Source organism: Hypanus sabinus, chromosome 12, assembly GCF_030144855.1.
Source record: "Hypanus sabinus isolate sHypSab1 chromosome 12, sHypSab1.hap1, whole genome shotgun sequence".
In the NCBI taxonomy this organism is placed as follows: domain Eukaryota; kingdom Metazoa; phylum Chordata; class Chondrichthyes; order Myliobatiformes; family Dasyatidae; genus Hypanus; species Hypanus sabinus.
This window is the reverse complement of record NC_082717.1, coordinates 10,394,046-10,419,975: the sequence shown is the minus strand read 5'-3', so window position 1 is coordinate 10,419,975 and position 25,930 is coordinate 10,394,046. Positions and strand designations below refer to the sequence as shown.

Genomic DNA, 25,930 nt, shown 5'->3' with positions numbered 1-25,930 from the left:
GGCCCCAGAGGATTGGAGGGTTGCAGATGTTGTTCCATTATTCAAGAAAGGGAGTAGAGTTAGCCCAGGGATTTACAGACCAGTGAGTCTTACTTCACTGGCTGGTAAGTTGATGGAGAAGATCCTGAGAGGCAGGATTTATGAACATTTGGAGAGGCATAATATGATTAGGAATAGTCAGCATGGCTTTGTGAAAATCAGTTCATGCCTTACGAGCCTGATTGAATTTTTTGAGGATGTGACTAAACATATTGATGATGGTAGAGCAGTAGGTGTAGTGTATATGGATTTTAACAAGGCATTTTATAAGGTACCCCATGCAAGGCTTATTGAGACAGTAAGGAAACATGGAGTTCAAGGGGACATTGCTTTGTGGATCCAGGACTGGCTTGCCCACAGATGGCAAAGAGTGGTTGTAGACGGATCATATTCTGCATGGAGGTCGGTGCCCAGTGGTGTGCATCGGGGATCTGTTCTGGGACCCCTTTTCTTTGTGATTTTTCTAAATGACCTGGATGAAGAAGTGGAGGGATGAGTTAGTAAATTTGCTGATGAGACAAAGGTTGGAGGTGTTGTAGTAGTGTGGAGTGCTGTCCGAGGTTACAGCGAGACATTGATAAGATGCAAAAATGGGCTGAGAAGTGCCAGATGGAGTTCAACACAGATATGTGTGAGGTGGTTTGTTTAGGTAGGTCAAATATAATGACAGAATATAGTATTAATGGTTAAAACTCTTGGCAGTGTGGAGGATCAGAGGGATCTTGGGGTCTGAGTCCATAGTACACTGAAGGCTGCTGCGCACGTTGACTTTGTGGTTAAGAAAGCATACAGAGCATTAGCCTTCATCAATCATGGCATTGAGTTTAGTAGCCGAGAGGAAATGTTGCAGCTATTTAGGACCCTGATCAGACCCCACTTGGAGTACTGTGTTCAGTTCTGGTCACATCACTATAGGAAAGATGTGGAAACCATAGAAAGGGTGCAGAGACGATTTACAAGGACGTTGCCTGGATTGGGGAGCATCCCTTATGAAAATAGATTGAGTGAACTCGACCTTTTTTCCTTGGAGCGATGAAGAATGAGAGGTGACCTGATAGAGGTGTATAAGATGATGAGAGGCTTTGATCATGTGGATAGTCAGAGGCTTTTTCCCAGGGCTGAAATGGCTAGCACGAGAGGGCACAGTTTTAAGGTGCTTGGAAGTAGGTACAGAGGAGATATCAGAGGTAAGTTTTTTTCCGCTGAGAGCGGTGAGTGCGTGAAATTGGCTGTCGGTGACAATGGTGGAGATGGATACAATAGGGCTATGGGTAACCCTAGGTAATTTCTAAGGTAAGGACATGCTCGGCACAGCTTTGTGGGCTGAAGGGCCTGTATTGTGCAGTCGGTTTTCTATGTTTCTATGTCACCTACATCCCTATCCAAATCATCATTTTCTTGATGAACAACAGGGAACCCAGCACTGATTCCTGCAGCACACCACTGATTATAGGATTCCAATGTGAAACAGAGTCCTCCACTGCCAACACCTGCCTCCTACTACCTTTTGATCTAACCTTCTGGACTATCCTACTATGTGGGATCTTGTCAAAGGTCTGGCTAAAGTCCATGTAGACCATATGACATAGGAGTAGGATTAGGCCATTCAGCCCATCGTGTCTGCTCCATCTTTCCATCATGGCTGAAGTATTATCCCACTCAGCTGTGTTCTCCTGCCTTCTCCGCATTACCTTTGACATCCTTACTAATGATGAACCTAACATCCTCCATTTTAAATATATCCAGTTAATTGGCCTCCACAGCTCTTCATGACAATGAATTCCACAGATTCAGCATACTCTGGCTAAAATAATTCCTCTTCATCTTTGTTCTAAATGGATACTCTTCAATTCTGAGGCTCTGCCCTCTGGTCCTAGACTCCCCCAATGTAGGAAACATCCTCTCCACTCAATCTGGGCCTTAAACAACCACCAAGAAACACAATCAAACTCACAAGACATTATTTCCCACCCCAAAAACCATGCCAACTATCCCTAATCAGTTCTTGCCTTTTCAAATGCAGATAGAACCTAAATCTGAATCCGCTCATGTAATTTTCCACCACTGATGCTAGCTCTCTGAATGCACCTAACTGACTGTTCTCTGAATGCACCTAACTTTCCTGTGATAGTATTTCATGTAGACGCGCTTAATGGTTGAGAAAGCTTTACCTGTGATGGACTGGGCCATATTCACTACGTTTTGTTGAATTTTCTGTTCAATGCTATTGGTGTTTCCATGCCATGCTGCCAGTCAGTATACTCTCCCTTACACATCTATAGAAGTTTGTCGAAGTTTTGGATGTCATGCTGAATCAAACACCCAAGGAAGTCGAAGTGCTTATGTGTTTTCTTTGTACTTGCACTTATGTGTTGGGCCCTGGACAGGTCCTCTGAAATAAGAACAGCTAGGTATTAAAATTTCCACCTCGGATCCTCCAATGAGGACTGGTTCATGGACCTTCTCCTGAAGTCTGTATCAGTTTCTTGGTCTTACTGACATTGACTGAGAAGTTGTTGTTTGGACACCACTCAGCCAGGTTTTCAGTCTCCCCCCCCCCCCCCCCCCCCCATATGCTTGTTATCACCACCTTTGATTTGGCCTATGTCATGGTGTTCTCAGCAAACTTGAATATGGCATTGGAGTTGTGCTTAGCCACACAATCATAGGATAGATAGATAGTGCAAGAGAAAAGGGAGGGGGCGAGAGAGTGAGAGAGAGAGAGAGAAATGGGTAGATATATTGATAGTGAATGGACAGACAGACATGGACAAATATTTATGTCAACAGGTAGATAGGTAGGTTGATAGAGAGAGAAAAAGATGAACAGATATTCATTCAGTGCCGATATATAAACAGTAGATAAATAGACATGAACTGTTATTCATTTTGATAGATGAATAGATAGATAAAATGATAGGTAGAATGATAAAGAGAGAGAGTGATGGACAGATATTCATATAGATAGCTGGATATATAGACAGAAGGATAAATAGATAGATAGAGATAGAGAGAGAGAGAGAGAGAGAGAGAGAGAGAGAGAGAGAGAGAGAGAGAGAGAGAGAGAGAGAGAGAGATTGATTGATCAGTTAGATGTTGCAAAGGATGCATTGTTGCAGCAAGATAACTAATTATTTTTCTACCCTTAGACTCACAGGCATTAATAATTATCATGCAATTTCTTTGTGTACCCAGGCAGAACAACAGCAGGGTAGTTCCCCAGGCCTGATATCACTGCCTGTAATATTACATGCAGAGACTGATCTCTGACAGTGTAAAATTGCTCTCGTTGCTGTCCAGGCCTGTGCAACACTACAACTGCCAGCAGACTGGGCACAGGCCGGCTGTCTCCATGGCGACGGGCTCGGTTGCCGTGGCTGGTTGCTAGGGGAGGGGAACAGCATCAGCAGCGGTGGTGGTGGCGGCAACATGGCTCTCATCCCGTCTCAGGTGCTGCGGGTCGCCATCCTGCTCTCCTACCTCTCTATCCTGTGCAGCTACAGAGCTCTCGATATCCCGGCCCACCAGACCTACGGAGGCAGCTGGAAGTTCCTCACGTTCATTAACCTGGTGAGTCCCGGGAAAGCCGCCATCATGGTCAATCCTGTAGTGTTGCATTGATGATCATTTTGTTCTTTCTCAATCCACTCTCCCTCCCTTCCCACCAACACACGCACATACATTCTGACAATGCCCTCCTCAAAGGATGCTATTTATCTGTGGGCGTCCCCCCCCCACCCTCCCCCTCACCAACTCTCTTAACAGATCATTATTCACACAAAAAAAGCAACGGAGATTGTTTTAATTTTATTCCAGATCCTGTGCATGTCTGTTTTTAGGAATTACGATCACTTGCACTGCATATAATGTATTGTGGCTGTTCTGATTTAACCATTTGAGTTCCTGTCTCCCCTCAGACCATCAAGGGACAGCTTTGGAGGGATATATAAGGGCGGGGAAGCGGCCATAATGTGATCAAAAGTCATTTTATTGTTTTTTTTTAATTCAAACACTTTATAGTCAGAATGAGAATCAGAATCAAGTTTATATCACTGAGGTATGTTATGCAATTTGTGATTTGATGGCAGCAGTAAAGGGCAATACATAAAATATAATATGAAATATGATAAGAAATATATATTTAAGGAACTGAATAACTAGTGCAAAAAGAGAGCAAAGATAGTGTGGTAATGTTCATGGGTATATGGACCAGTCAGAAATTTGATGGCAGTGGGGAAGAAACTGTTCCTAAAATGTTGAGTGTAGGTTTTCAGATTCCTGTACCTCCTCTCTGACGGTAGCAATGAGAAGAGGGCAGGTCCTGGTTCATGGGGGTCCTTAATGACGGGTGCCACCTTTTTTGAGACATTGCCTTCTGGAGATGTCCTCAATGACTGCAGGAGCCTATGGTGGCTGTCCATCATATCCAGCAATGACAGGAAGCCTATGCAGGAGAATTTCTAAAGTAGAAAAGCCGTCGCACTGAGGCAGTTCCACCCTTTCGACCTCAGAAGTCCAGATTAAGTAGTACGAACAAACGTCATAAACTGGGCTCTTCCTTGGTTGCAGTGGATAACCATGATGTCTTCTATGTCTTGTCATACCCTTAGCTCTTCAATGAGCTTTGCAGTACTGCCTTCATGTCCATTTGATCTCATTTAGATCTCACCCACCCAGTCCACAGGGACTGAGTGGATGAGCTGGGACAGGCATGCCCTTATCTCCCTGGAGTATGAGGCCACCGGGCTACCCTCAACTGGTTTAGCCTGCCTGTCGAAGTGGTGTACTGGGATGTGGCTGCTGTCGCAGGCAAACAGCTTCTTGGAGTCACAAGTGAGAGCTGAGTGTCCAATGGGGACCAAAGGTGAATGAACTGCCTAGGGATGGTCATGACAAGCCCTTTCCCAGAGGTACTAGCTCTCCCTAGACAACCCATACACCCCAGGGGCCCTTATGAATATCAGTATTGCTATAAACAAGAACAGGAATGGTATCATTGTACCTCAGGATCCTGGGGCTTTGTCAAGAGGTGTCATAGACTCTTGAGCAGAGCTCTCCCACATAAAAGATGAATTATTGTACTCTCACTCTAATTTATACCTTTACCTGCTCTGTAGTCTGTAATGGAAAAACAAAATTCTGTATTCTCAAAGACACAAGAGCTTCTGCAGATGCTGGAAAAATAATTGAGCAACACACAAAAAGTGTTGGAGAAACACAGCAGATCTGTGATGTGGGCCCAACATCTATGCAAGGAAATGAACAATGACATTTTGGGCCGAGACCCTCCATCAAGTCCCGCATTTTGTTTTCTATTTACTACCTGGATGTTGCTACATCCAGTGGTCACTCGTACACCTGCCATTATTGGGAATATTCAACCAGCCAATCGTGTGACAGCATCTTTACACATGGATGCATGCAGATGTGATCAAGAGGGTCAGTTGTTGTTCAGACAAAACATCAGAATGGGAAAGAAATGTGATCATGGAATGATTACTCGTTCCAGACAGGGTGGTTTGAGCGATTTAGAATCTGCAAATCTGAGATTTTTTACACACAACAGCATCCAGAGTTTACAGTAGGGTTCCAACCTGGTGTCCATGGACCCCTTGGTTAATGGTAGGGGTCTATGGTTTGCAGAGAATGGTCCGAAAAATTAAAAGAATATCCAGTGACTACCAGTTCCTTGTTAATGAGAGGTCAGAGGAGAATCAATACGAGGTCAGGTCATGAAGGGATATGGGACAAGGCAGAAGATTGGGGCTGAGAGAAAATTGTATCAGCCATGATGAAATGGTGGAGCAGATTCAATGGACTAATTCTGCTTCTATATCTTATTATGGTCTTATGAGAATGGCCAGACTGGTTCAAATTGACAGGAAGGTGACAGAAACTCAAAAAACCACATGTTACAACAGTGGTTTGCAGAGAAGCATCTCTGAATGCACAGCATGTTGAACTTTGAAGTGGATGGGCTACAGAAGTCCATGAACATACATTCAGTAGCTACCTAATTAGGTACATGTGGTGGCTAATAAACTGGCCATGAGTGTATGATTCTATTGTACATAGGACACTGAAGGAGACTGTTCAGCCCATTGAGTCAATGCTGGCTCACTGAGCAATCCCATTAATCCCAGTTCCTCTCTTACTGGTTGCTGGATACACCAAATGACATGGAGCATGAAGATCACAGGTAGATAGGGTCACAAACCGAACTTTAGGCACATTGCTCTTCATAATTCAGAGTACAAACACTCAGTGGCCGCTTTATTAGTAACAGGAACTCTGCCTTAAATGCTCGCAAATTAAAGCTTTTCGTTGCATCTTGGTATATATGACAACTTGGTATTGGTATTGGTTTGTTATTGTCACATGTACAGAAATGCAGTGAAAAGCTTGCCTTGCATACAGACCAGCTCATTACACAGTGCATCGAGATAGAACAAAGTACAACAGTAACACTGCAGAATGAAGTATAACAGTAACAGAGAAAGTGCAGTGCCAGTAAACAGTAAGATGCACGGTCATAATGAGGATGATTGTGAAGCCAAGAGTCTGTCTTATCCAATAATACACTGATAACAAGATCAGAATAAGATGTTTTCCCCAAAAATATACATTTCCAAAATATACAAACGGGAGATAATATTATCCTCATCCACACTTTGCTTAACAATGTCAAAAATTCCAAAAGTCAAGGTACAGTAATTATCAAAGTATGTATGCAATATACAACCCTGAGATTTGTCTTCCCACAGACAGCCGTGAAACAAAGTCCAGCATGGAACCTATTCAAGAAAAAAATCAAACACCCAATGCACAAAGAGAAGAACAGCAAAAAGTATGAGTGAAAAGCACACAGAATATACAACATCTCAAACCAGAGAATCCTTGAAACGTTAGAAATGTTCAGTTTAGTTCAAGTCAAGTTAATGCTGTGTAGATCGTTGACTGCAGGCCACAGAGACAGTCTGCTCCGAATCAATGGGCCAATGTTAGTAACACACTCAAAATGCTGATGGAATGCAGCATGCCAGGCAGCATCTATAGGAAGAAGCACTGTCGACGTTTCGCCAATGTTAGTGATGTTTGAGGGACTGCAAACCAAAAACAGAATCAGGTTTATTATCACCAGTATATGTCATGAAATTTGCTAACTTAGCAGCAGCAGTCCAATGCAATACATAATATAGAAGAAGATGGGAAAAAATAATAATTAAATCAGTAAATAATTACAGTGTACATATATTAAATAGATAAAAAATTGTGCAAAAAACAGAATATATATTTAAAAAGTGAGGTAGTGTTCAAGGGTTCAATGTCCATTTAGTAATTGGATGGCAGAGGGGAAGAAGCTGTTCCTGAATCGCTGAGTGTGTGCCTTCAGGCTTCTGTACCTCCTCCCTGATGTATCTGATGGTAACAGTGAGAAAAGGGAATGCCCTGGGTGCTGCAGGTCCTTAATAATGGACGCTGCCTTTCTGAGACACCGCTCCTTGAAGATATCCAGGGTACTTTGTAGGCTAGTACCCAAAATGGAGCTGACTAAATTTACAACCTTCTGCAGCTTCTTTCAGTCCTGTGCAGCAGCCTCCCCACCCCCCACCCGCCATACCACACAGTGATGCAGCCTGTCAGAATGCTCTCCACGGTACAACTATAGAAGTTTTTGAGTGTATTTGTTGACATGCCAAATCTCTACAAACTCCTAATGAAGTATAGCCGCTGTCTTGCCTTCTTTATAACTACATCGATATGTTGGGACCAGGTTAGATCCTCAGAGATCTTGACACCCAGGAACTTGAAACTGCTCACGCTCTCCACTTCAGATCCCTCTATGAAGATTGGTATGTGTTCCTTTGTTTTACCCTTCCTGATGTCCACAATCAATTCTTTCATCTTACTGACGTTGAGTGCCAGGTTGTTGCTGCGGCACCACGCCACAGTTGGCATATATCACTCCTGTACGCCCTCTCATTTCCATCTGAGACTCTACCAACAGTGGTTGTATCATCAGCAAATTTATAGATGATATTTGAGCTATGCCTAGCCACACAGTCATGGGTATAGACAGTAGAGCAGTGGGCTAAGCACACACCCCTATAGCACACCAGTGTTGTGCAGTAGTAGCAGGATAATCCCTGATCAGAACAAGAGTCCTGATGCAAGGTTGAACTAGCCAAAGTGTCAACAATCTCTTCACCTCCATAGATGCTGCTGACCTACTGAGTTCTTCCAGCAGTTCTTTTTTATTGCTCCAGATTCCAGTATCTGTGGTCTCTGGGTTAATGGCAGGATACTTTGAATCAGAATTAGAATTAGGTTTAATATCACTGGCGTCTGCTGTGAAATTTGTTGTTTTGCGGCAGCAGTGCAATGCAATACATAAGAATAAGAAGTTTAAATTACTGCAAATATAAATATATATAGTAATAAGTTAAACTAAATAAATAGTACAAAAAGAGAAAATAAGTAGTGAGGTAGTGTTCATGGGTTCAATGTCCATTGAGAAATCTGATGGCAGAGTGGAAGAAGCTGTTCCTGAATCATTGAGACAACACACACACAAAATGCTGGTGGAACACAGCAGGCCAGAAAGCATCTATAAGGCGAAGCACTGTCGACGTTTCAGGCCGAGACCCTTCGTCAGGACAGTACTTCTCCTTATAGATGCTGCCTGGCCTGCTGTGTTCCACCAGCATTTTGTGTGTGTGTTGTTTGAATTTCCAACATCTGCAGATTTCCTCGTGTTTGCTCCTGAATCATTGAGTGTCTGTCTTCAGGCTCCTGTGCCTCCTCCTTGATGGTAGCAATGAGAAGATGGCATGTCCTAGTTGGTGAGGGTCCTTCATGATGGATGCTGCCTTGTTGAGGCATTGTCCTTGAAGATGGCCTGGATGCTGGGGAGGCAAGTCCCATGATGGAGCTGACCGCATTCACAATTTTCTGCAACTTATTTAAATCCTGTGCAGTGGCACTTAGCAGCTCAGATGAATGGAGGGATCTTGGGGCCCATATCAATAGGTCCCTGAAAGTTGCCATGTAATTTGATAAAGCTGTAAAGAAGGTATAGGGCGTGTTGGCCTTCGTTCTTTGGGGGAGTGAGCTCAAGAGCCACAAGATAAGATAATGTTGCAATTCTATGAAACCCTGGTTAGAGCACACTTGGAATATTATGTTCAGCTCTGGTCACCTCATTACAGGAAGGATGTGAAAGTTTCAGAGTGGGTGAAAAAGAGATCATGTTTTATGAGGAGAGGTTGAGCGAGCCTCTTTGGAGGGAAGGAGGAAGATGAGAGATCTATGAGGCATAGATCGAGTAGATCACCAGAGACTTTCTTCCAGGGTGGAAATGGTTAATATGAGAGGTGGGGGGGGCACAATTCTGCCGATGAACTGACAGGAAATGCTGGAAAAACTCAGCAGGTCAGGCAGCATGTATGGAGAGGAATAAACAGATGATGTTCAGGACTGTGAAGGAAGACAAAGGATGCCAGTATAAGAAAGTGGATGGAGGTGAAGGAGTATAAGCTAGGAGGTGATAGGTGAAGCCAGGTGGGTGGGGAGAGGAGGAATGAAATAAGAAGCTGGGAGATGAAAGGTAAAGGGCTAGAGAAAAAGATATATGATAGAAGAGAGAGTGGACTATTGGAGAAAAGGAAGGAGGCAGGGGATACCAGAGGATGTGATGGGCAGGTGAGAAGAGGTAAAGAGAAGGGCCATAGTGGGGATTTGAAGAAAAGGGAAAGGGGAATGGGAATATTACTGGATGTTGGAGAATTCGATTTTCATTCCATCAGGTTGTCAGCAACCTATACAGAATATGAAGTGTTGCTCCTCCAGTCTGAGAGTGGCTTTGTTGTGTCAGGAGAGGAGGCCATGAACAAACATGTTGGAATGGGAATAGGAACTGGAATTAAAATGTTTGGCCAATGGGAAGGCTTTTTGCACATGGAGTGAAGATGGAGTTACTTTTTTCTTTCAATTTGTATTTGCACAGTTTGGTGTTTTTTGCACACTGGTTGTGTGCCCTGTTGGTGTGGTCTTTCATTCATTCTATTATGCCTATTGGATTTATTGAATATGCACACAAAGAAAATTAATCTTAGAGCTGTAAATGGTGATTTATATGTATTTTGATAGTAAATCTATTTGAACTGAACAAATTGGTTGGTGGTAGGGTCCCATAGAAGATGGCAGAAACTACATGTGTTGGATGCAGAGCCTCGTGGGGTGGTGGGTGAGGAGAAGAGGAATCCTATCATTGTTAAGGTAGTGGAAAGATGGGGTGAGCATGAATGTCTGGGAAATGGAGGAAATGTGGATGAGGGAGGCATTATTGTGGATGAAGGGAAACCCCATTCTCTGAAGAAGGAGGACATCTCTATGGTCCTGGAAAGGCAAACTTCAGCCTGGAAAGGATGCGGCGGAGATGTAGGAAGTGAGAAAAGAACATGGCATTTGTTTTTAGCATGAGACAGGAATGGAAGAGGTAGCCCCAGGAATTGGAAGGTTTATAAAAGTAGACAGTTTGTCTCCACGGATGGAGAGCAGATGCCGGAAATCTTCAGCAAGATACACAAATTTCTGGAAGAACTCAGCAAATCAGATAGCACCTATGGAGGGAAATAAACAGTTGAGCAGGACCAGAATTTGGTCACTTGGCTCATCAAGTTTGGTTCACCATTCATAACCCTGAACCTCTTTAGCAATCAAGAACCTATCAATTTCTGCCTCAAGCACACTTAATGGCTTAATTTCTATAGCCCTCTGTAGCAATGAATTCCACAGGTTCACCACCTTCTGGATGATGAAACTCCTCCTTAGCTCTTCTCTTTATTTTGAGCCTGTGCACCCACAGAGACTGTCCTGCTAATGGAAGCAACTTCACCTTGACCACTCTATCCAGGCGTGTCAGGGTCCAGTAAGTTTTAATGAGATCACCTTCCTTCTTTCTGAGCTCCATTAAGTACAAATCTAGGGACGCCAGATGCTCCTCATATGTTAAACCTCTCATTGCCGGTGTTAGTCTTGTGAACTTTCTCTGGACACTCTCCAGGGGCAGCACCTGTTTCCTTAGATACGTATCCCAAATTGGTCACAGTATTCCAAATGAGTTCTGACCATCACCTTGTTAGGCCTCAGCAGTATGGAGTCACAGAGTCATAGAAAAGTATAGCACAGAAACAGGCCCTTTGTCCCATCTAGTCCATACTGAAACCGCTTAACCTACCTGCTCAGGGCCCATAGCCCCCCATATATCAATCCAAACTTCTCTTAAGTATTGAAATTGAGCTTGCATGCACCACTTGCACTGACAGCTCATTCCACACTCTCACATCACTCCAAATGAAGAAGTTACCCCTTACGTTCTCCTTAAACTTCTTACCTTTCGCCCATAGCCCATGATACCTGGTTGTAGTCCCATTCAACCTCAGTGGAAAAAATCTGTTTGTATTTACTCCATCTATATCCCTAACAATTTTGAATACCCTATCAAATCTCCTCTGAATCTTCTATGTGTTAAAGAATACTGTCCTAACCGATTCAATCTTTCCAATCAGACCAGGCAACACCCTTGTAAATTTTCTCTGTACTCTTTCAACCTAGTTGACACCTTTCCTGTAGGTAGGTGACCAAAACTGCACACAATACTCCAAATTAGGCCTCACCAACATGTTCAACGTAACATCCCATCTTCTGTACTCTTCAAGTTAATCTATGAAGGCCAATGTGCCAAAAGCTTTCTTTATGACCCTATCTACCTATGACACCCATTTCAACAAATTATGGACCTGTATTCCCACAACCCTTTGTTCTCCCACACTCCTCAGTGCCCTACCGTTCACAGTGTAAGATCCACCTTGGTTGGTCCTGCAGAAATACAAATCCTTGCACTTGTCTGTATTAAATTCCATCTGCCATTTTTCAGCCCAGGTTCCCAGCTGATGCAGATCCCTCTGCAAACCATAATGGTCTTCCTCGCTGTCCATGACACACAAACTTCATGTCATCTGCAAATTTACTAATCCAGTTTACCACATTATCACCCAGATCATTGATATAGATGACAAACAACATAGGATCCAGCACCTATACCTGTGGTACTCCACAAGTCACGGACCTCCAGTCAGAGAGGCAACCCTGTAATACCGCTCTCTGGCTTCTCCCACAAAGCCAACATTTAATCCTACTTACTAACTCATTCTGAATGTTGATCGACAGAACCTTCTAGACCAGCCTCTCATGAAGAACATTGTTAGATGCCTTACTAAAGTCCATGTAGGCAACATGCACTGTCTTTCCTTCAGCCACCTTCCTGGTAAATTCCTTGAAAAACTCTATAAGATTGGTCAGACATAACCTGATGCTTGCTTTCATATTCTTGTCCTCACAAAATGAATGCTCGCTTTGCATTTGTCGTCTTTACACCAACTCATCCTGCAAATTGACCTTGAAAGAATCGTGAATTAAGACTCCCAGGTCCATTCGCGTCACAATAGAGTTGAATTACACTAATTACAATTACAAAATTACAATTACAATTACAAAAACAGAAGTTGCCTTTTTTTCCCCCAAGATGGTGCTGAGATGTGGTCTCCATTGAGTATGCAGCTCAAATTTAGTTGTCTTTTAGCTGTTTGTTATGTTCCTAGGGCTGGTTTTGGGAACAGAAAAGCCAGTTAGGGGCCACGTTAAGGTGTCATGACAGGGATGTAGGAGGAATTAGAAGTCAGGCTGAAGCCTAAGCCTTTGCTCTGCATTGAAAAGCCAGCAATGCAAATGTGGGGTATTTGAGGTCGATTTCAGGCAGACAGACCTGCAAGGACTGGGTCTGTTGGCACCCCTCCAGGGTCAGCGAGTTGTCAGATGGAGTAGTCTGACTTGGTAGGAGGAACAACATCCAATGACCTCCCCCCCGCCCCACCCAACTCCCGCTGGGTATACCAATCGGTGAGATTGGAATTCGAGGCCTAGTATCGGGGTCCCATTACCGGTGATTCTAGTGTTTGAGGCCTAGAGTTGGGTGATTGGTGGTTCCTGGCACCGACGCTGATGATTGTGGCCTGAAAGTTGAAATGGAAGTCTGGAAAATGAGGCCTGTAGGTCAGAGCCTGAGCCTACGAATCTCAGTGAGTCTGAATCTGAGACTGCTTGAAACAGGAGGCTGAAGGCACCCTATCCTGGTGTTGGAGGGCTGTGTAAGTATGTGCATGGGCAGGAGGAATGGGGCTTGATTTGCTGTTATTGCTCTGTTGTTTGTTGTGCTCTGTGTTGTTCTGCCAAGCATTGTGGGTATGCTATGTTGACTCCTGAATGTGTGATAACACTTGTGGGCTTCCCCCAGTACACCCTTGGTTGTGTTGGTTGTTAATGCAAATGACGCATTTTGCTGTATGTGCCAATGTAGAAATGCTAAATAACTTTAAATTTGAACCTTGCTATGTTGGTGTTGGAACGTGTAGTGGCACTTCTCAGGCTGCTCCCCAGCACACTGCTGGGTGCATTGATTGTTAACACAAATGAAGCAGTTCACTCGATGTTTCGATGTACATATGCAAAATAAATTTGAATCTTGAGTTTTGACAGGATTAGCCCATTGCATCTCATCTCCACAGGTTGGCACTGAAATATGAGTCGCAGGCAGCGAGAGCTCCTAAGCTAAACACAGTCCATTCATCAAAGCATTCTGTCCTGACTGCAGCAAGGAGTTCCACTGCGACTGAGCTTTAAGGTGCCGTAGGGATCTGGGGCTCAGAGCTCTGAATCAATGTAGTGTAGGGCCCTCTGGAGGAGACACTGACATGACACTAGATTGGATACAGCTTCATTTCAAAGTCAAATGAATTTAAAAGAATCCCCTCAAGTTATAGATCACAGAACGTAAAACATTACAGCACAGTACAGGCCCTTCAGTCCACAATATCGTGCCAAGCTTTTAACCTACCCTAAGATCAATCCAACACTTCTGTATCTGCCTCTTATACCACCCCACTTCAGGGCACTCCACTCACCCAGCACTCTCTGTGTAAAGAATTTTACTCTGCTATACTTTCCTCCAATTACCTTAAAATTATGCCCCCTTGCCCCCATTTCTACCTGAGGAGAAAGTATGTGGCTATCTGTTCTATGACTATCTCTTACCATGTTACATGCCTCTATCAAGTTACCTTTCATCTTCCTTCACTCCAAAGTAAAAAGCCCTAGCTTACACAATCTCTCATCATAAGACATGCTCTCAAATCCAGACCACATTCTGCTAAATCTCCTCTGCACCCTCCCTAAAGCTTCCACATCCTTCCTATAATGAAGTGACCGGGAAGTAAGTAGATGACGAGAATGTGGAGGCATTAACAATGATCTTTCAAGAATTAATAGATTCTGGTATTGCACTGGATGACTGGGAAATTGCAAACGTACTCAGCTATTTAAGAAGGGTGGGAGACAGCAGAAAGGAAACTATAGACCTGTTAGCCAGAGATCAGTGGTTGGAAAGTTGTTGGATTTGATAGTTAGGGATGAGATTACGGAGGCACATGACAAGATAGGCCAAAGCCAGCATAGTTTCCTGAAAGTAAAATCCTGTCTGACTAACCAACTGCAATTATTTTGAGGAAATTACATGCTGGGTAGACACAGGAGGTGCAGAGGATGTGGTGTGCTTGGATTTTCCGAAGCCTTTGACAAGGTGCTGCATAGGAGGCTGATTAGCAAGATAAGAGCCCATGGGATTACAGGGAAATTACTAGCATGGGTGGAGCATTGATTGATCGGCAGAAAGCAGAGAGTGGGAATAAAGGGATCCTACTGTTGCTGGCTGCCGGTTACCAGTGGAGTTGGGACTGCTGCTTTTCATGATGTATGTCAATAATTTGGACTATGAGATTAATGGATTTGTGGCTAAATTTGCCAATGATACAAAGATAGGTGGAGGAGCGGGTATTGTTTAGGAAAAAGAGAGCCTGCAGAGAGACTTAGATAGTTTTGGGGAATGGGCAAAGAAGTGGCAAATGAAATACAATGATGGAAAGTGTGTGGCCATGCACTTAGATAGAAGAAATAAACGGGCAGACTATTACTTAGATGGAGAGAGAATTCAAAATGCAGAGATGCAAAGAGACTTGGGAGTCCTTGTGCAGGATACCCTAAAGGTTAACCTCCAGGTTGAGTTGGTGGTGAAGAAGGTGAATGCAATGTTGGCATTCATTTCTAGAGGTATAGAATATAAGAGCAGGGATGTGATGTTGAGGCTCTATAAGGCACTCGTGAGACCACACTTGGAGTAATGTGGATGGTTTTGGGCTCCTTATTTTAGAAAGGATATACTGACATTGGAGAGGGTTCAGAGAAGATTCACGAGAATGATTCCAGGAATGAAAGGGTTACTGTATGAGAAACATCTGGCAGCTCTTGGGCTGTATTGCCTGGAGTTCAGGAACATGAGGGGGGATCTCATAGAAACATTCCGAATGTTAAAAGGCCTAAACAGATTAGATATGGCAAAGTTATTTCCCATGGTAGGGGAGCCTAGTACAAGGTTTGAAGGATGTCCATTTAGAACAGAGATGTGGAGAAATTACTTTAATCAGAAGGTGGTGAATCTGTGGAATTTGCTGCCACGAGCGGCTGTGGAGGCCAAGTCATTGGGTGTATTTAAGGCAGAGATAGATAGGTTCTTGATTAGCCAGGGCATCAAAGGGTGTGGGGGAGAAGGCAGGGGAGTTGGGATGACTGGAAGAATTGGATCAGCCATGATTGAATGACAGAGTAGACTCGATGGGCCAAATAGCCTACTCGTGCTCCTATATCTTATGGTCTCGCAGACCAGCACTGAGCACGATACCTTAATACATCTGCAGTATTACCTCGTGGCTCACAGAACTCAGTCCCCCAAATAATCAGGATCAACACGTCATATGCATTCTTAACCACCTTACCAACTTGGGCGGCTACTCTGAGGAACCCAAGATCCCTCCGCTCCTCTGCACTGCTGAGAATCCTGCCCTTAACTCTGTATCCTGTTTTCAAACAGAACATAAAGCAGTACAGGCCCTTCGGCCCACAATGTTGTGCCGACTAAGATAAACCTACTCTACGATCAATCTAAATCTCTGTCCCACACAGCCCATATCCCTCCACTTTCCTTACATTCATGTGCCTCGGTCCCTATTGTATCAGTCTCTACCACCACCCCGTCAGTGCAGTCCAGGCACCCACCAATGTCTGTACAAAAAAAACCCCTACCTCTCACATCTCTTCTGAACTTTCCTCCACTCACCTTAAGTGGATGTCCTCTTGTACAGACCACTGTCACACTGGGGAGAAAAGTGCTGACTGTCCACTCTGTCCATCCCTCTCATTACACACCTCTGTCAAATTGCCCCTCATCCTCCTTTGCTCCAAAGAGAAAAGCCTTAGCTCAATCAGCCTTTCCTCATAACACATGCTCTCTAATCCCGGTAGCATCCTGGTAGATCTTCGCTGCACCCTCTCTAATTCTTTTCCATAATTAAGCAACCAGATTGAAGACAATACTTAAAGTGTGGTCTATTCGTTAGTTACGTGCTGTGTCATATGACGTGGGCGATCATGGTCATGGAAAGACCATGATCGTTCTTAGCAAATTTTCTACGGGTGTAGTTGGCCATTGCCTTCTTCTGGGCAGTGTCTTTACAAGACAGGTGACCCCAGTTACTAGCAACACTCTTCAGAGATTGTCGGCCTGACATCAGTGGTCCCATAGCCAGGATTTGTGAAATGCACCAGCTACTCATACGACCATCCACCACCTGCTCCCATGGCTTCACATGACACTGATTGGGGGGGCTAAGCAGGTGCAACATCTTGCCCAACGGTGACTTACAGGTGAGCAGATGGAAGGAGTGCCTTACACCTCTTCTGGTTGAGACTTATCTCCTCCCTGACACCCAGAGTCAATGAACTGTGTAATGATCTGATCTGTATGTACAGAATGTAAGAGAAGCTTTTCACTGTATCTCAGTACAATGTGATAATAATAAACCAGTTCTAGCTCCAAATCAATTCTTTCACGTTTGGCACAGACCTTGAAGGCCAAGGAGCCTCTTCCAGTGCTATTGAATATTCTATGTGTATGTTCAATATTATTTTTCAATGTTCTATGTTCTGAATGGACTTGAGGATAGCAGAAAATATTGAGTCCCGTCATGCTTGGATCAGGTACTCTGAGAAAACAGTGTCAACTGATTTAAGAGCTTTTCTTTATCATATAGATGCTGGGTCCTGCTGGAACTTAAGGACTAGAGTTAAAGGGAAAGATTGCATGGGTTAGGATTTTATTCACTGGAGCGTAGGAGAACAAGGGGAGATTGGGTAGACGTGTACAAAATTATGAGGGGTATAGAGAGGGTAAGCACAAGCAGGCATTTTCCCCTCAGGTTCAGTGAGGCTAGAACAAGAGACAATGGGTTTAGAGTGAAAGATGAAACATTCAGGGAGAAACTGAAAGGAATTTCTTCATTCTGACAGTGGTGCGAATGAGTGAATGAGTGGTGGAATGAGTGGTTCAATGGTAATGGAGTTTGGATAGGTAGATGGATGGGAGGGGTATGGAGGAATATGGTCCAAGGGAAGGAAGATGGGACTCAGCAGAAGACCACACCTGCATGGTTTAGATGGGCCAAAGGGCTTGTATCTGCACTATAGTACTCAGTACTCAATGACTGTATGCCTTTCTAAAACCCCTCAAGGTACAGCACCATATACGTCAGACATGGTTTCAATGTGAAAGCCTTAGATTATGTTGTTGTGTCGGCACAATGCAAGTCGGCATTTGAGTTGCTCTTTTTCACGGTGATGGGACTCAGGATCTGCAATCACTCCCACATTGTTTTCAGTTTCCAACCTGGTCACACCATTTCTCTGCCAGCAACTTTCACTTTCTTGTTGAGTTTTGTCTGCCACTGTTAACACAATTTGCAAATTTTACCCAGGTATTTCAATAGTGTCAGATTTCATTCATACTCCTACGTTCAACAGCAACATTAAACAATCTCTTTTGGTTTTCCAGTTTATTTCTGTTGGACTGAACACAAATGATATGTCTCTGGAGTCCAATGTTAACTATGAAGGATTAAAAAAAAAGATTTACGAGGGTGTTATTGAGATTGGACGGTTTGAGTTGTAAGAAGAGGCCGGATAAATTGGAACTTTATTTTCCCCTGGAGTGTAGGTGGCAGAAGGGTGTGCTCTTGTGGAAATTTATCAAAAAACTTTCAGGAATCTGCATCTGGGGGGATTTCTAATTATGTTGCTGTTACCCTATCCTTCGGTCCGCCCACAATAGGCAGGATTTTCCAGTGGCCAACTATTTTAATTCCATTTCCCATTCCCATTCCGAAATGTCGTTCTATGGCATTCTCTACTGCGATGATGAGGCCACCCTCAGGGTGGAGAAGTAACACCTCATATTCCATCTGGGTAGCCTCCATCCTGATGGAATGAATATCAACTTCTCCAGCTCCCAGTAAATTTACCCACCTTTCCCTTCTCTCTTTTTCCATTCCCCACTTGGGCTCTCTCTTTACGCCTTCTCTTCTCACCTTCCTCTAATCCCCTTCCTCCTTCCCTTTCTCCCATGCTCCACTCTTCTCTCCATTCAGGTTGTTTCTACTGCTGCCCTTTACCTTGTCCACCTATCACCTCCTAGCTGTTTACTTCATCCCCCTCACTCACCCACTGATGCACGATCAATAACTCTCTGAGACGTGAGGTGAGGTATCGGCTTTTATTGACTGGAAGAAAGAACAAGCAGCAATTGACCACCATGCTACATCCTGGAGACTGAGGGCTGGGCTCAGGCCTCAATCGCCTTTATACCAGGGTCTGTGGGAGGAGCCACAGGAGCAGTCAGCAGGGGGGGCGTGTCCAGACAGGTATATGTAGTTCACCACACCCACCCACCCACCCACCTTCCCCCTCACCTATCATCTGCAACACATACAAAATGCTGGAGGAACTCGGCAGGTCAGGCAGTATCTATGGAGGGGAATAAACAGTCAACATCTTAGGTCACGACCCTTCTTCAGAACTGGAAAAGAAGGGGGAAGATGCAAGAATAAAAAGGTGAGGGGGGGAAGGGAAGGAGGATAGCTGGAAGATGAAGCTAGGTGGGTAGGGAAAGCAAAGGGCTGGAGAAGACAGAATCTGACAGGAGAAGAAAGTGGACAATAGGAAAAGAGGAAGGGAGAGTGATCCAAATGGAAAGTGTTAGGCAGGTGAGAAGAGGTAAAAGAGGGTGAGAAGAGAATTTGTGATGAGGTTTTATGGGATTATATTTTTGTTGGTAGAAGTGTGAGAGTAGAACTGGTTGAGACAGGTATAAGAACAAATAGAGGCTTTCCTGTAGCAGGGGGATCTATGACCAGAGGGCACAGCCTCAGAATAGGGGGATGTCCTTTTAGAATGGAGGGTGGTAAATCTGTGGAATTTAATGCCACAGGCAGCCGTGGAGTCCAAGTCATTTGGGTATATTTAAGGCAGAGGTTGAGAGATTCATTGATTGGTCAAGGTATGAAGGGATACGGGGAGAAGGCAGGAGATTGGGGCTGAGTGGGAAATAGATCAGTCATGATGAAATGGCAGAGCAGACTAGATGGGCCAATTGGCTTAATTCTTCTCCTATATCTTATGGTCTTATAAAATCATGAGTATAGATAAGATGAAATGCCTCAGCAGTTTGTTTCCTAGAGTAGGGGAGTGCATTGATTTAAAGTGCAAAGATTTAAAAGGGAACTGAGGGGCAACTTTTTTCCACACAGATGGTGGTGAGTGTATGGAAATGGTTACAATGGTTAAAAGTGTTTTGCTTAGGTATATGGATGAGAAGGCTTAGAGGGTCCATGGCAAAAAAAGTTGTAAACTCCGGAATAGAGGGATACAGGCAAGTAGAACTCACTTAGTTAGACAACTTGGTCAGCATGGATGAGTTGGGCCAAAGGGCCTGGCTTCAAATTGTGTAACTCGATGACTCTCCCATTCAAAGTTTACTGAAGTCTTTAGCATAATACCCCTCCACCACTCTATCTTTTTACTCCCTTTTTCATTTACTTATGAGACTGACGCTTTTAGTTAGTACTCATGTGGAAAGTTATCAAAAAAAAAATTGAAGAGTCTGGATCTGGCTGCAATTCTAGTTATGTTGCTGTTAACCTAAATCAGGCAGGGGGTACCATATCATTAGGACAAAGTCCCCATTCTAACCAACTTTTACATGAGCCACCATTGAGCGTGATCTGACTGGCTACGTCACTGTCTGGTACAGGAATTGTAAAGCTTCTGTCCACAAGTCCCTATAAATGATTGCTAGGACAGCTGAGAGGATCAATGGAGTCCCTCTTCCACTTATCCGAGAGATTTATCAAGAGCACTGCATACATAATGCCTTTGGCATTGTGAACGATACTTCCCATACATCCATCAAACTCTTTGAACCCCCTACTATCAGGCAGGACGTGCCGTAACATTAGGGTAGTGTTAGGATAGGAAACAGTCTCTTACCTCAGGCCGTAAGACTACCAAACTCTCTACCACCACCCCAGTCCCATCACATTTGAAGCACCAGTAGTGTTATACTGTTTACTTATATGCCTTAGTATTTGTTAATTTTTTGGTGGTGATATTAATTTATATGTTGTGTGTGTGAGTTATATGAGCTGTATTGTGCACCTTGTCCTGGAAGAATGTTGTTTCATTTGGTGGTATACATCAACAGAATGATGTTAAATTTGAACTTGAACTTAATGCAACAGTATTTAACCCTGGAGTTCATAAAGACCTCTGGGTTGGTGATGATCATTGGGGTCATGTCATCTGTGATTACATTCCATTAAGAGTGAGAGAGGAGCTTGATGACTTAACAACTTTTAAAAAACAGACACACAAGAGATTCTGCAGATGCTAGAAACCCAGGACATCACAACCAAAATGTGCAGGAGCTCCAGAGGTTGGGCAGCATCTATGGAAAGGAATGCAAAGTCCCTTCATCAGGACCAGAAAGAAAGAGGACAGAAGCCAAAACTCTTAAAAGACAATTGGATATACATTCAGTGGCTACATTATTACTTAACTCCTGTATCTAATAAAGTGGCCGTTGAGTGTACGTTTCTGGTCTTCTGCTACTGTAGCCCATCTAGTTCAAGGTTCGATGTGTTGTGTGTTCAGAGACTCTCTTCTGCACACCACAGTTGTAATGTGTGCTTATTTGAGATACTGACCAGTCCAGACATTCTCCTCTGACATCTCTTCCACAGAACTGCTACTCACTGAATGTTTTTTCCCCACCATTCTCTGTAAACTCTAGAGACCGTTCTGCATGAAAATCCCAGATCAGCATTTTCTGAGAAACTCAAACCAACCTGTCTGGCACCAACAATTATTCCATGGTCAAAGTCACTTAGATCACATTCCTTCCTCATTCCAATTTTTGGTCTGAACATGAACTGAACCTCTTGACCATATCGGCATGCTTTTATGCATTGAATTGCTGCCATATGATTGGCTGATTAGATAGTTGCATTAAAGAGCAGGTGTACAGGTGTATCTAATAAAGTGACCACTGAGTGTATTACTGAGAACATGATTTATAGAGTCCTTGAAAGTGAATCCACAGGTTGTGGAATCAGTTCAGAGTTGGGGTGAATGAACTATGCTGGTTCAGCAACCATGCTGGTTGAATGATAATAGCTTCATATGAGATTTCATACCCACACCTGTTTTGTCATATGTTCTCAGCCTGCTAATTTCATCTTGAAAATGTAAATAAATGTGAGGAAGCAAAGAATGGGTTAAAATTATCACAATAGATACAAGGAAAGGAGAGTTGGAGGTACTCGTAACAGTTCATCAGAAATCTTGTTCTAGTTGCTCGAGATAGGCTTCATCAGTGACAAACTAATGGTTTGATGTTTTCCTTGGAATAGCGGATGGCGTTTAGCATCTGCATTGAACTGACAGCAGAGGTTTGACCTTGCCTGCATAGCCACAGTAGCATAGCAGCTAGCACACTATTACAGCTCAGGGCATCAGAGTTCAGGGTTCATTTCCAGCACTGTCTGTAAGGATTTTGCACATCTTTCCCGTGATTGTGTGGGTTTCCTCTGGGTGCACTGGTTTCCTCCCACAGTGCAAAGACAGAACTGTTGGTAGATTAATTGGTCATTGTGAATTGTCCTGTAACTTAGGCTGGGGTTAAATAGGTGGGATTGGGGTTTCATCTCAGGGCTAACAACACTGACTGGTCAAAAAATTGTTACAGAAATAGCAATGAAATATTCTATATCGGTGTGCAACAGTATTCCTGAGTCCCCACCAGGATTTGCATCACTGACAGCAGTGAAAGCCAAGTGGAAGCTACTGGTACGATGAAGTAAGTTCTGAACACTGCCAAGATTAAGACAAACAGAGATGGAGGATCTTCATTGCTGCCCTAAAAGCCAGCAACATAACAGACGGTAACTAAATAGGTGGGTTGTTAGTTGGCATGGCTTGTTGGACCTGAACCTGTTCTTAGTTGTATATAAAATAAGTGAATAAATTGCTTTTAACATCATGCTGTTTAATTTTCAAAACTCAGAACACTGAATGATTTAAAATGTGATTGAGTGAACAAGGTGAAATGTTTAAGGGGAACGTGAGGGGTAACTTCTTCACTCAGAGGGTGGTGAGAGTGTAAAACGAGCTGCCTGCAGCAGTGGTGGATGTAGGTTTGATTTCAACATTTAAGAGAAATTTGGACAGGTACATGGATGGGAGGGATTTGGAGGGCTATGGTCCAAGACTAGGTTGATAGGACTAGGCAGATTAAAAGTTTGGAATGGACTGGATCGGCCAAAGTCCTGTTTCTGTGCTGCTGTGCTCCATGACTCTATGATTCACTGCTGTGATGGATGTACAAACGAACTCAACACATAAAAGCTGAACTCATTGCCCTTACTTATATTTGAGAGTTTTCAAAAACCCAATTTAAATACCTTCTGCAATTAGAGTTGATATTGTTAAAATATTCTTCAAAAGTAATGCTCAAAATCTGTTCCAAAAAAGAAAGATTTTTTTAAAATTGCGATCCAAATTCTATAACCTCCCAGCACAAATGTAACTTTTCTTGTTCCTGCCATCAACACCGGTCTCTTAAGTGTGCCAGATGACAAACAGGCTCAAATGAAGTCATTGGCAGGGAATCCTTTCCCGACAACCCTCACTTGGCTGAGGTGAATATCACACCGCCCTGCGTGACTTGTAGTTGGTACAGACTGTGAACATAGAAGCTGGATGGAAGCCCAGTTCTGAACAATAAGAAAATATTGTGCTAACTCATAGCACTACCTCTACCCCTGACAGACCAATGGTGTCAGTGTCATAGAGTCATAGAGTCATACGACACAGAAATAGTGCCCAACTCGTCCATACTGACCAAGGAGAGGTCGGACAAACTTGGGTTGTCCTGGAGTGATGGATTCTGAAGGGAGATCTGATAGAGATTTATAAGGTTGTGAGGGGCGTAAGTAGAATAAACAGAGAATATTGTTTTCCAAATGTCTAATACCAGAGGGCATGTATTTAAGGTGAGAGAGGATAATTTCGAAGGAGATGTGAATGTAAGTTTTTTTTTACAGAGAGCAGTGGGTGCCTAGAATGTGCTGGCTGAGGTGGTGATAGAGCCAGATGCATTAGGGACTTTTAAAAGAGTTTAGATATGCATATGAACATGAAGGGAATGGAAGGCAGTGGGGATGAGTTCAGTTGGCCTTTTGATTATTAATTTAATTGGTTCAGCACAACATTGTCAGCCGAAGGGCCTGTTCCTGTGCTGTACTGTTCTATGTTCTGTGTTCTATCCAAGCTAATCCCATTTCCTGCATTTGGCCCACATCCCCCTAAACCTTTTCTTTCCATGTACCTTTCCAAATATCTTTTAAACATAATTATATTTGCCTTTACCACTTCATCTGGCAGCTCGCACCACACAATTTCAAAGTGTAGCACTTCACATTACAAACGTGTCACACTTTGGAAGGTCAAATGCAAAGAGACAGTAGACTGTTAATGGCAAGGTCCTCCACAGTGTTGTTGAACAGAAGGATCTTGGGGTCCATGTTCATAGCTCCCTAAAAGTTGCTACCCAGGTTGATAGGGTAGTTGAGAAGTAATATGGCATGCTTCCCTTTATTAGTTGAAGCATTGAGTTCAAAAGTTAGCAAGTTATGTTGCAGCTTTATAAAACCCTAGTCAGAAATAACCTGGAGTGTTGTGTACAGTTCTGGTTATAGGAAGGATATCAAAGGTTTGAAGAAGGTGCAGAAGAGGTTTATCAGGATGCTGCCTGGATTCGAGGGCATGTGCTATCATGAGTGGTTTGACAAACTTGGGTTGTTTTCTCTGCAGTGGTGGAGGCTGATGGGAGATCTGAGAGAGGTGCATAAGATTATGAGAGGTATCAGTCCATAAGGCCATGTGATAGGAGCAGAATTAGGCCATTTGGCCCATTGGGTCTGCTCTGCCATTCCATCATGGCTGATCCATTTTCCCTCTCAACCCCATTCTCCTGCCCTCTCCACATAACACTTCACACCCTGAACCTATCAACATCTGCCTTAAATACACCCAATGACCTGGCCTCCACAGCCGCCAGTGGCAATAAATTCACCACCCTCTGGCCAAACAAATTCCTCCTCATCTCCGTTCTAAGTGGATGTCCCTCTATTCTGAGGCTGTGCCCTTTTGTCTTGGACTCCCCCGGCTGTTGGAAACATACTCTCCACGTACACTCTATCTAGGCCTTTCAACATTCGGTAGGTTTCAATGTGATCCCCACCCCCCATTTTTCTGAATTACAGTGAGGACAGGCCCAGGACCATCAAATGGTCATCATATGATAAACCTCTCATTCCTGGAATCATTTTTGTGAACCTCCTTTGAACCCTCTCCAATGTCAGCACATCCTTTCTTAGATTAGGGGCCCAGAAGTTCTTACAGTACTCCAAGTGAGGTCTCACCAGCATTCTATAAAAGCCTTAGGATTACATCCTTGCTTTTATATTCTAGTCATCTCGAAATGAATACTAACATCACATTTGCCTTCCTCACCACCTGACTCAAACTGCAAATTAACCTTTAAGGAATCCTGCATAAGTACTCCCAAGTTTCTTTGTACATCAGATTTTTGAATTTTCTGTCCACTTAGAAAACAGTCTATGCTTTTGTTCTTTCTACCAAAGTGCTTGATCCTGCACTTCTCAACACTGTATTCCATCTGACACTACTTTGCCCATTCTCCTAATCTGTCTAAGTCCTTCTGTAGCCTCCCTACTTCTTCAACAGTACCTGCCCGTCTATCTATCTTTGTATTGTCTGCAAAGTTGGCCTTAAAACCATTAATCCTATCATCCAAATCATTGACATAGAATGTAAAAAGAAGTGGTCCCAAAACTGACCCCTGTGGAACACCACTAGTCACTGTCGGCCAACCAGAAAAGGTCCACTCTTTCCTCCTGCTAATCAACCAATCCTCTATCCATACTGGTATCTTTTCTATAACGATATGGACTCTCATCTTCATGTGTGACACCTTGTCAAAGGCCTTTTGAAAATCCAAATTAACAGCATCCACTGATTCTCCTTTGTCTATCCTGCTTGTTATTTCTTCAAAGAATTCCAACAGATTTGTCAGGCAAGACTTTGGGTGGTACAGTAGTTTAGAGGTTAGCACAACGCTTTACGGTAACAGCTCAAATTCCACCGGTGTCTGTTCTCCCTGTGACCATGTGGATTTCCTCCCACAGTCCAAAGATGTATCAGTTGGTAGGTAAATTGGTCATTATGAATTGTCCCATGATAAAGCTAGGATTAA

At 43.5% G+C, this 25,930-nt stretch overlaps 1 protein-coding gene across 1 annotated transcript in view; it reads left to right on the top strand.

Annotated features, from left to right (window-relative positions):
• The first annotated feature begins 3,468 nt into the window (after nucleotides 1-3,468).
• The window catches only part of aig1 (androgen-induced 1 (H. sapiens)), a 336,483-nt gene continuing 314,021 nt past the window's right edge, over nucleotides 3,469-25,930 (top strand). The window contains exon 1 of the mRNA XM_059985296.1: nucleotides 3,469-3,609. Within this exon, the coding sequence (XP_059841279.1) occupies nucleotides 3,469-3,609 (141 nt within the window). The remainder of the gene's footprint in view (nucleotides 3,610-25,930) is intronic.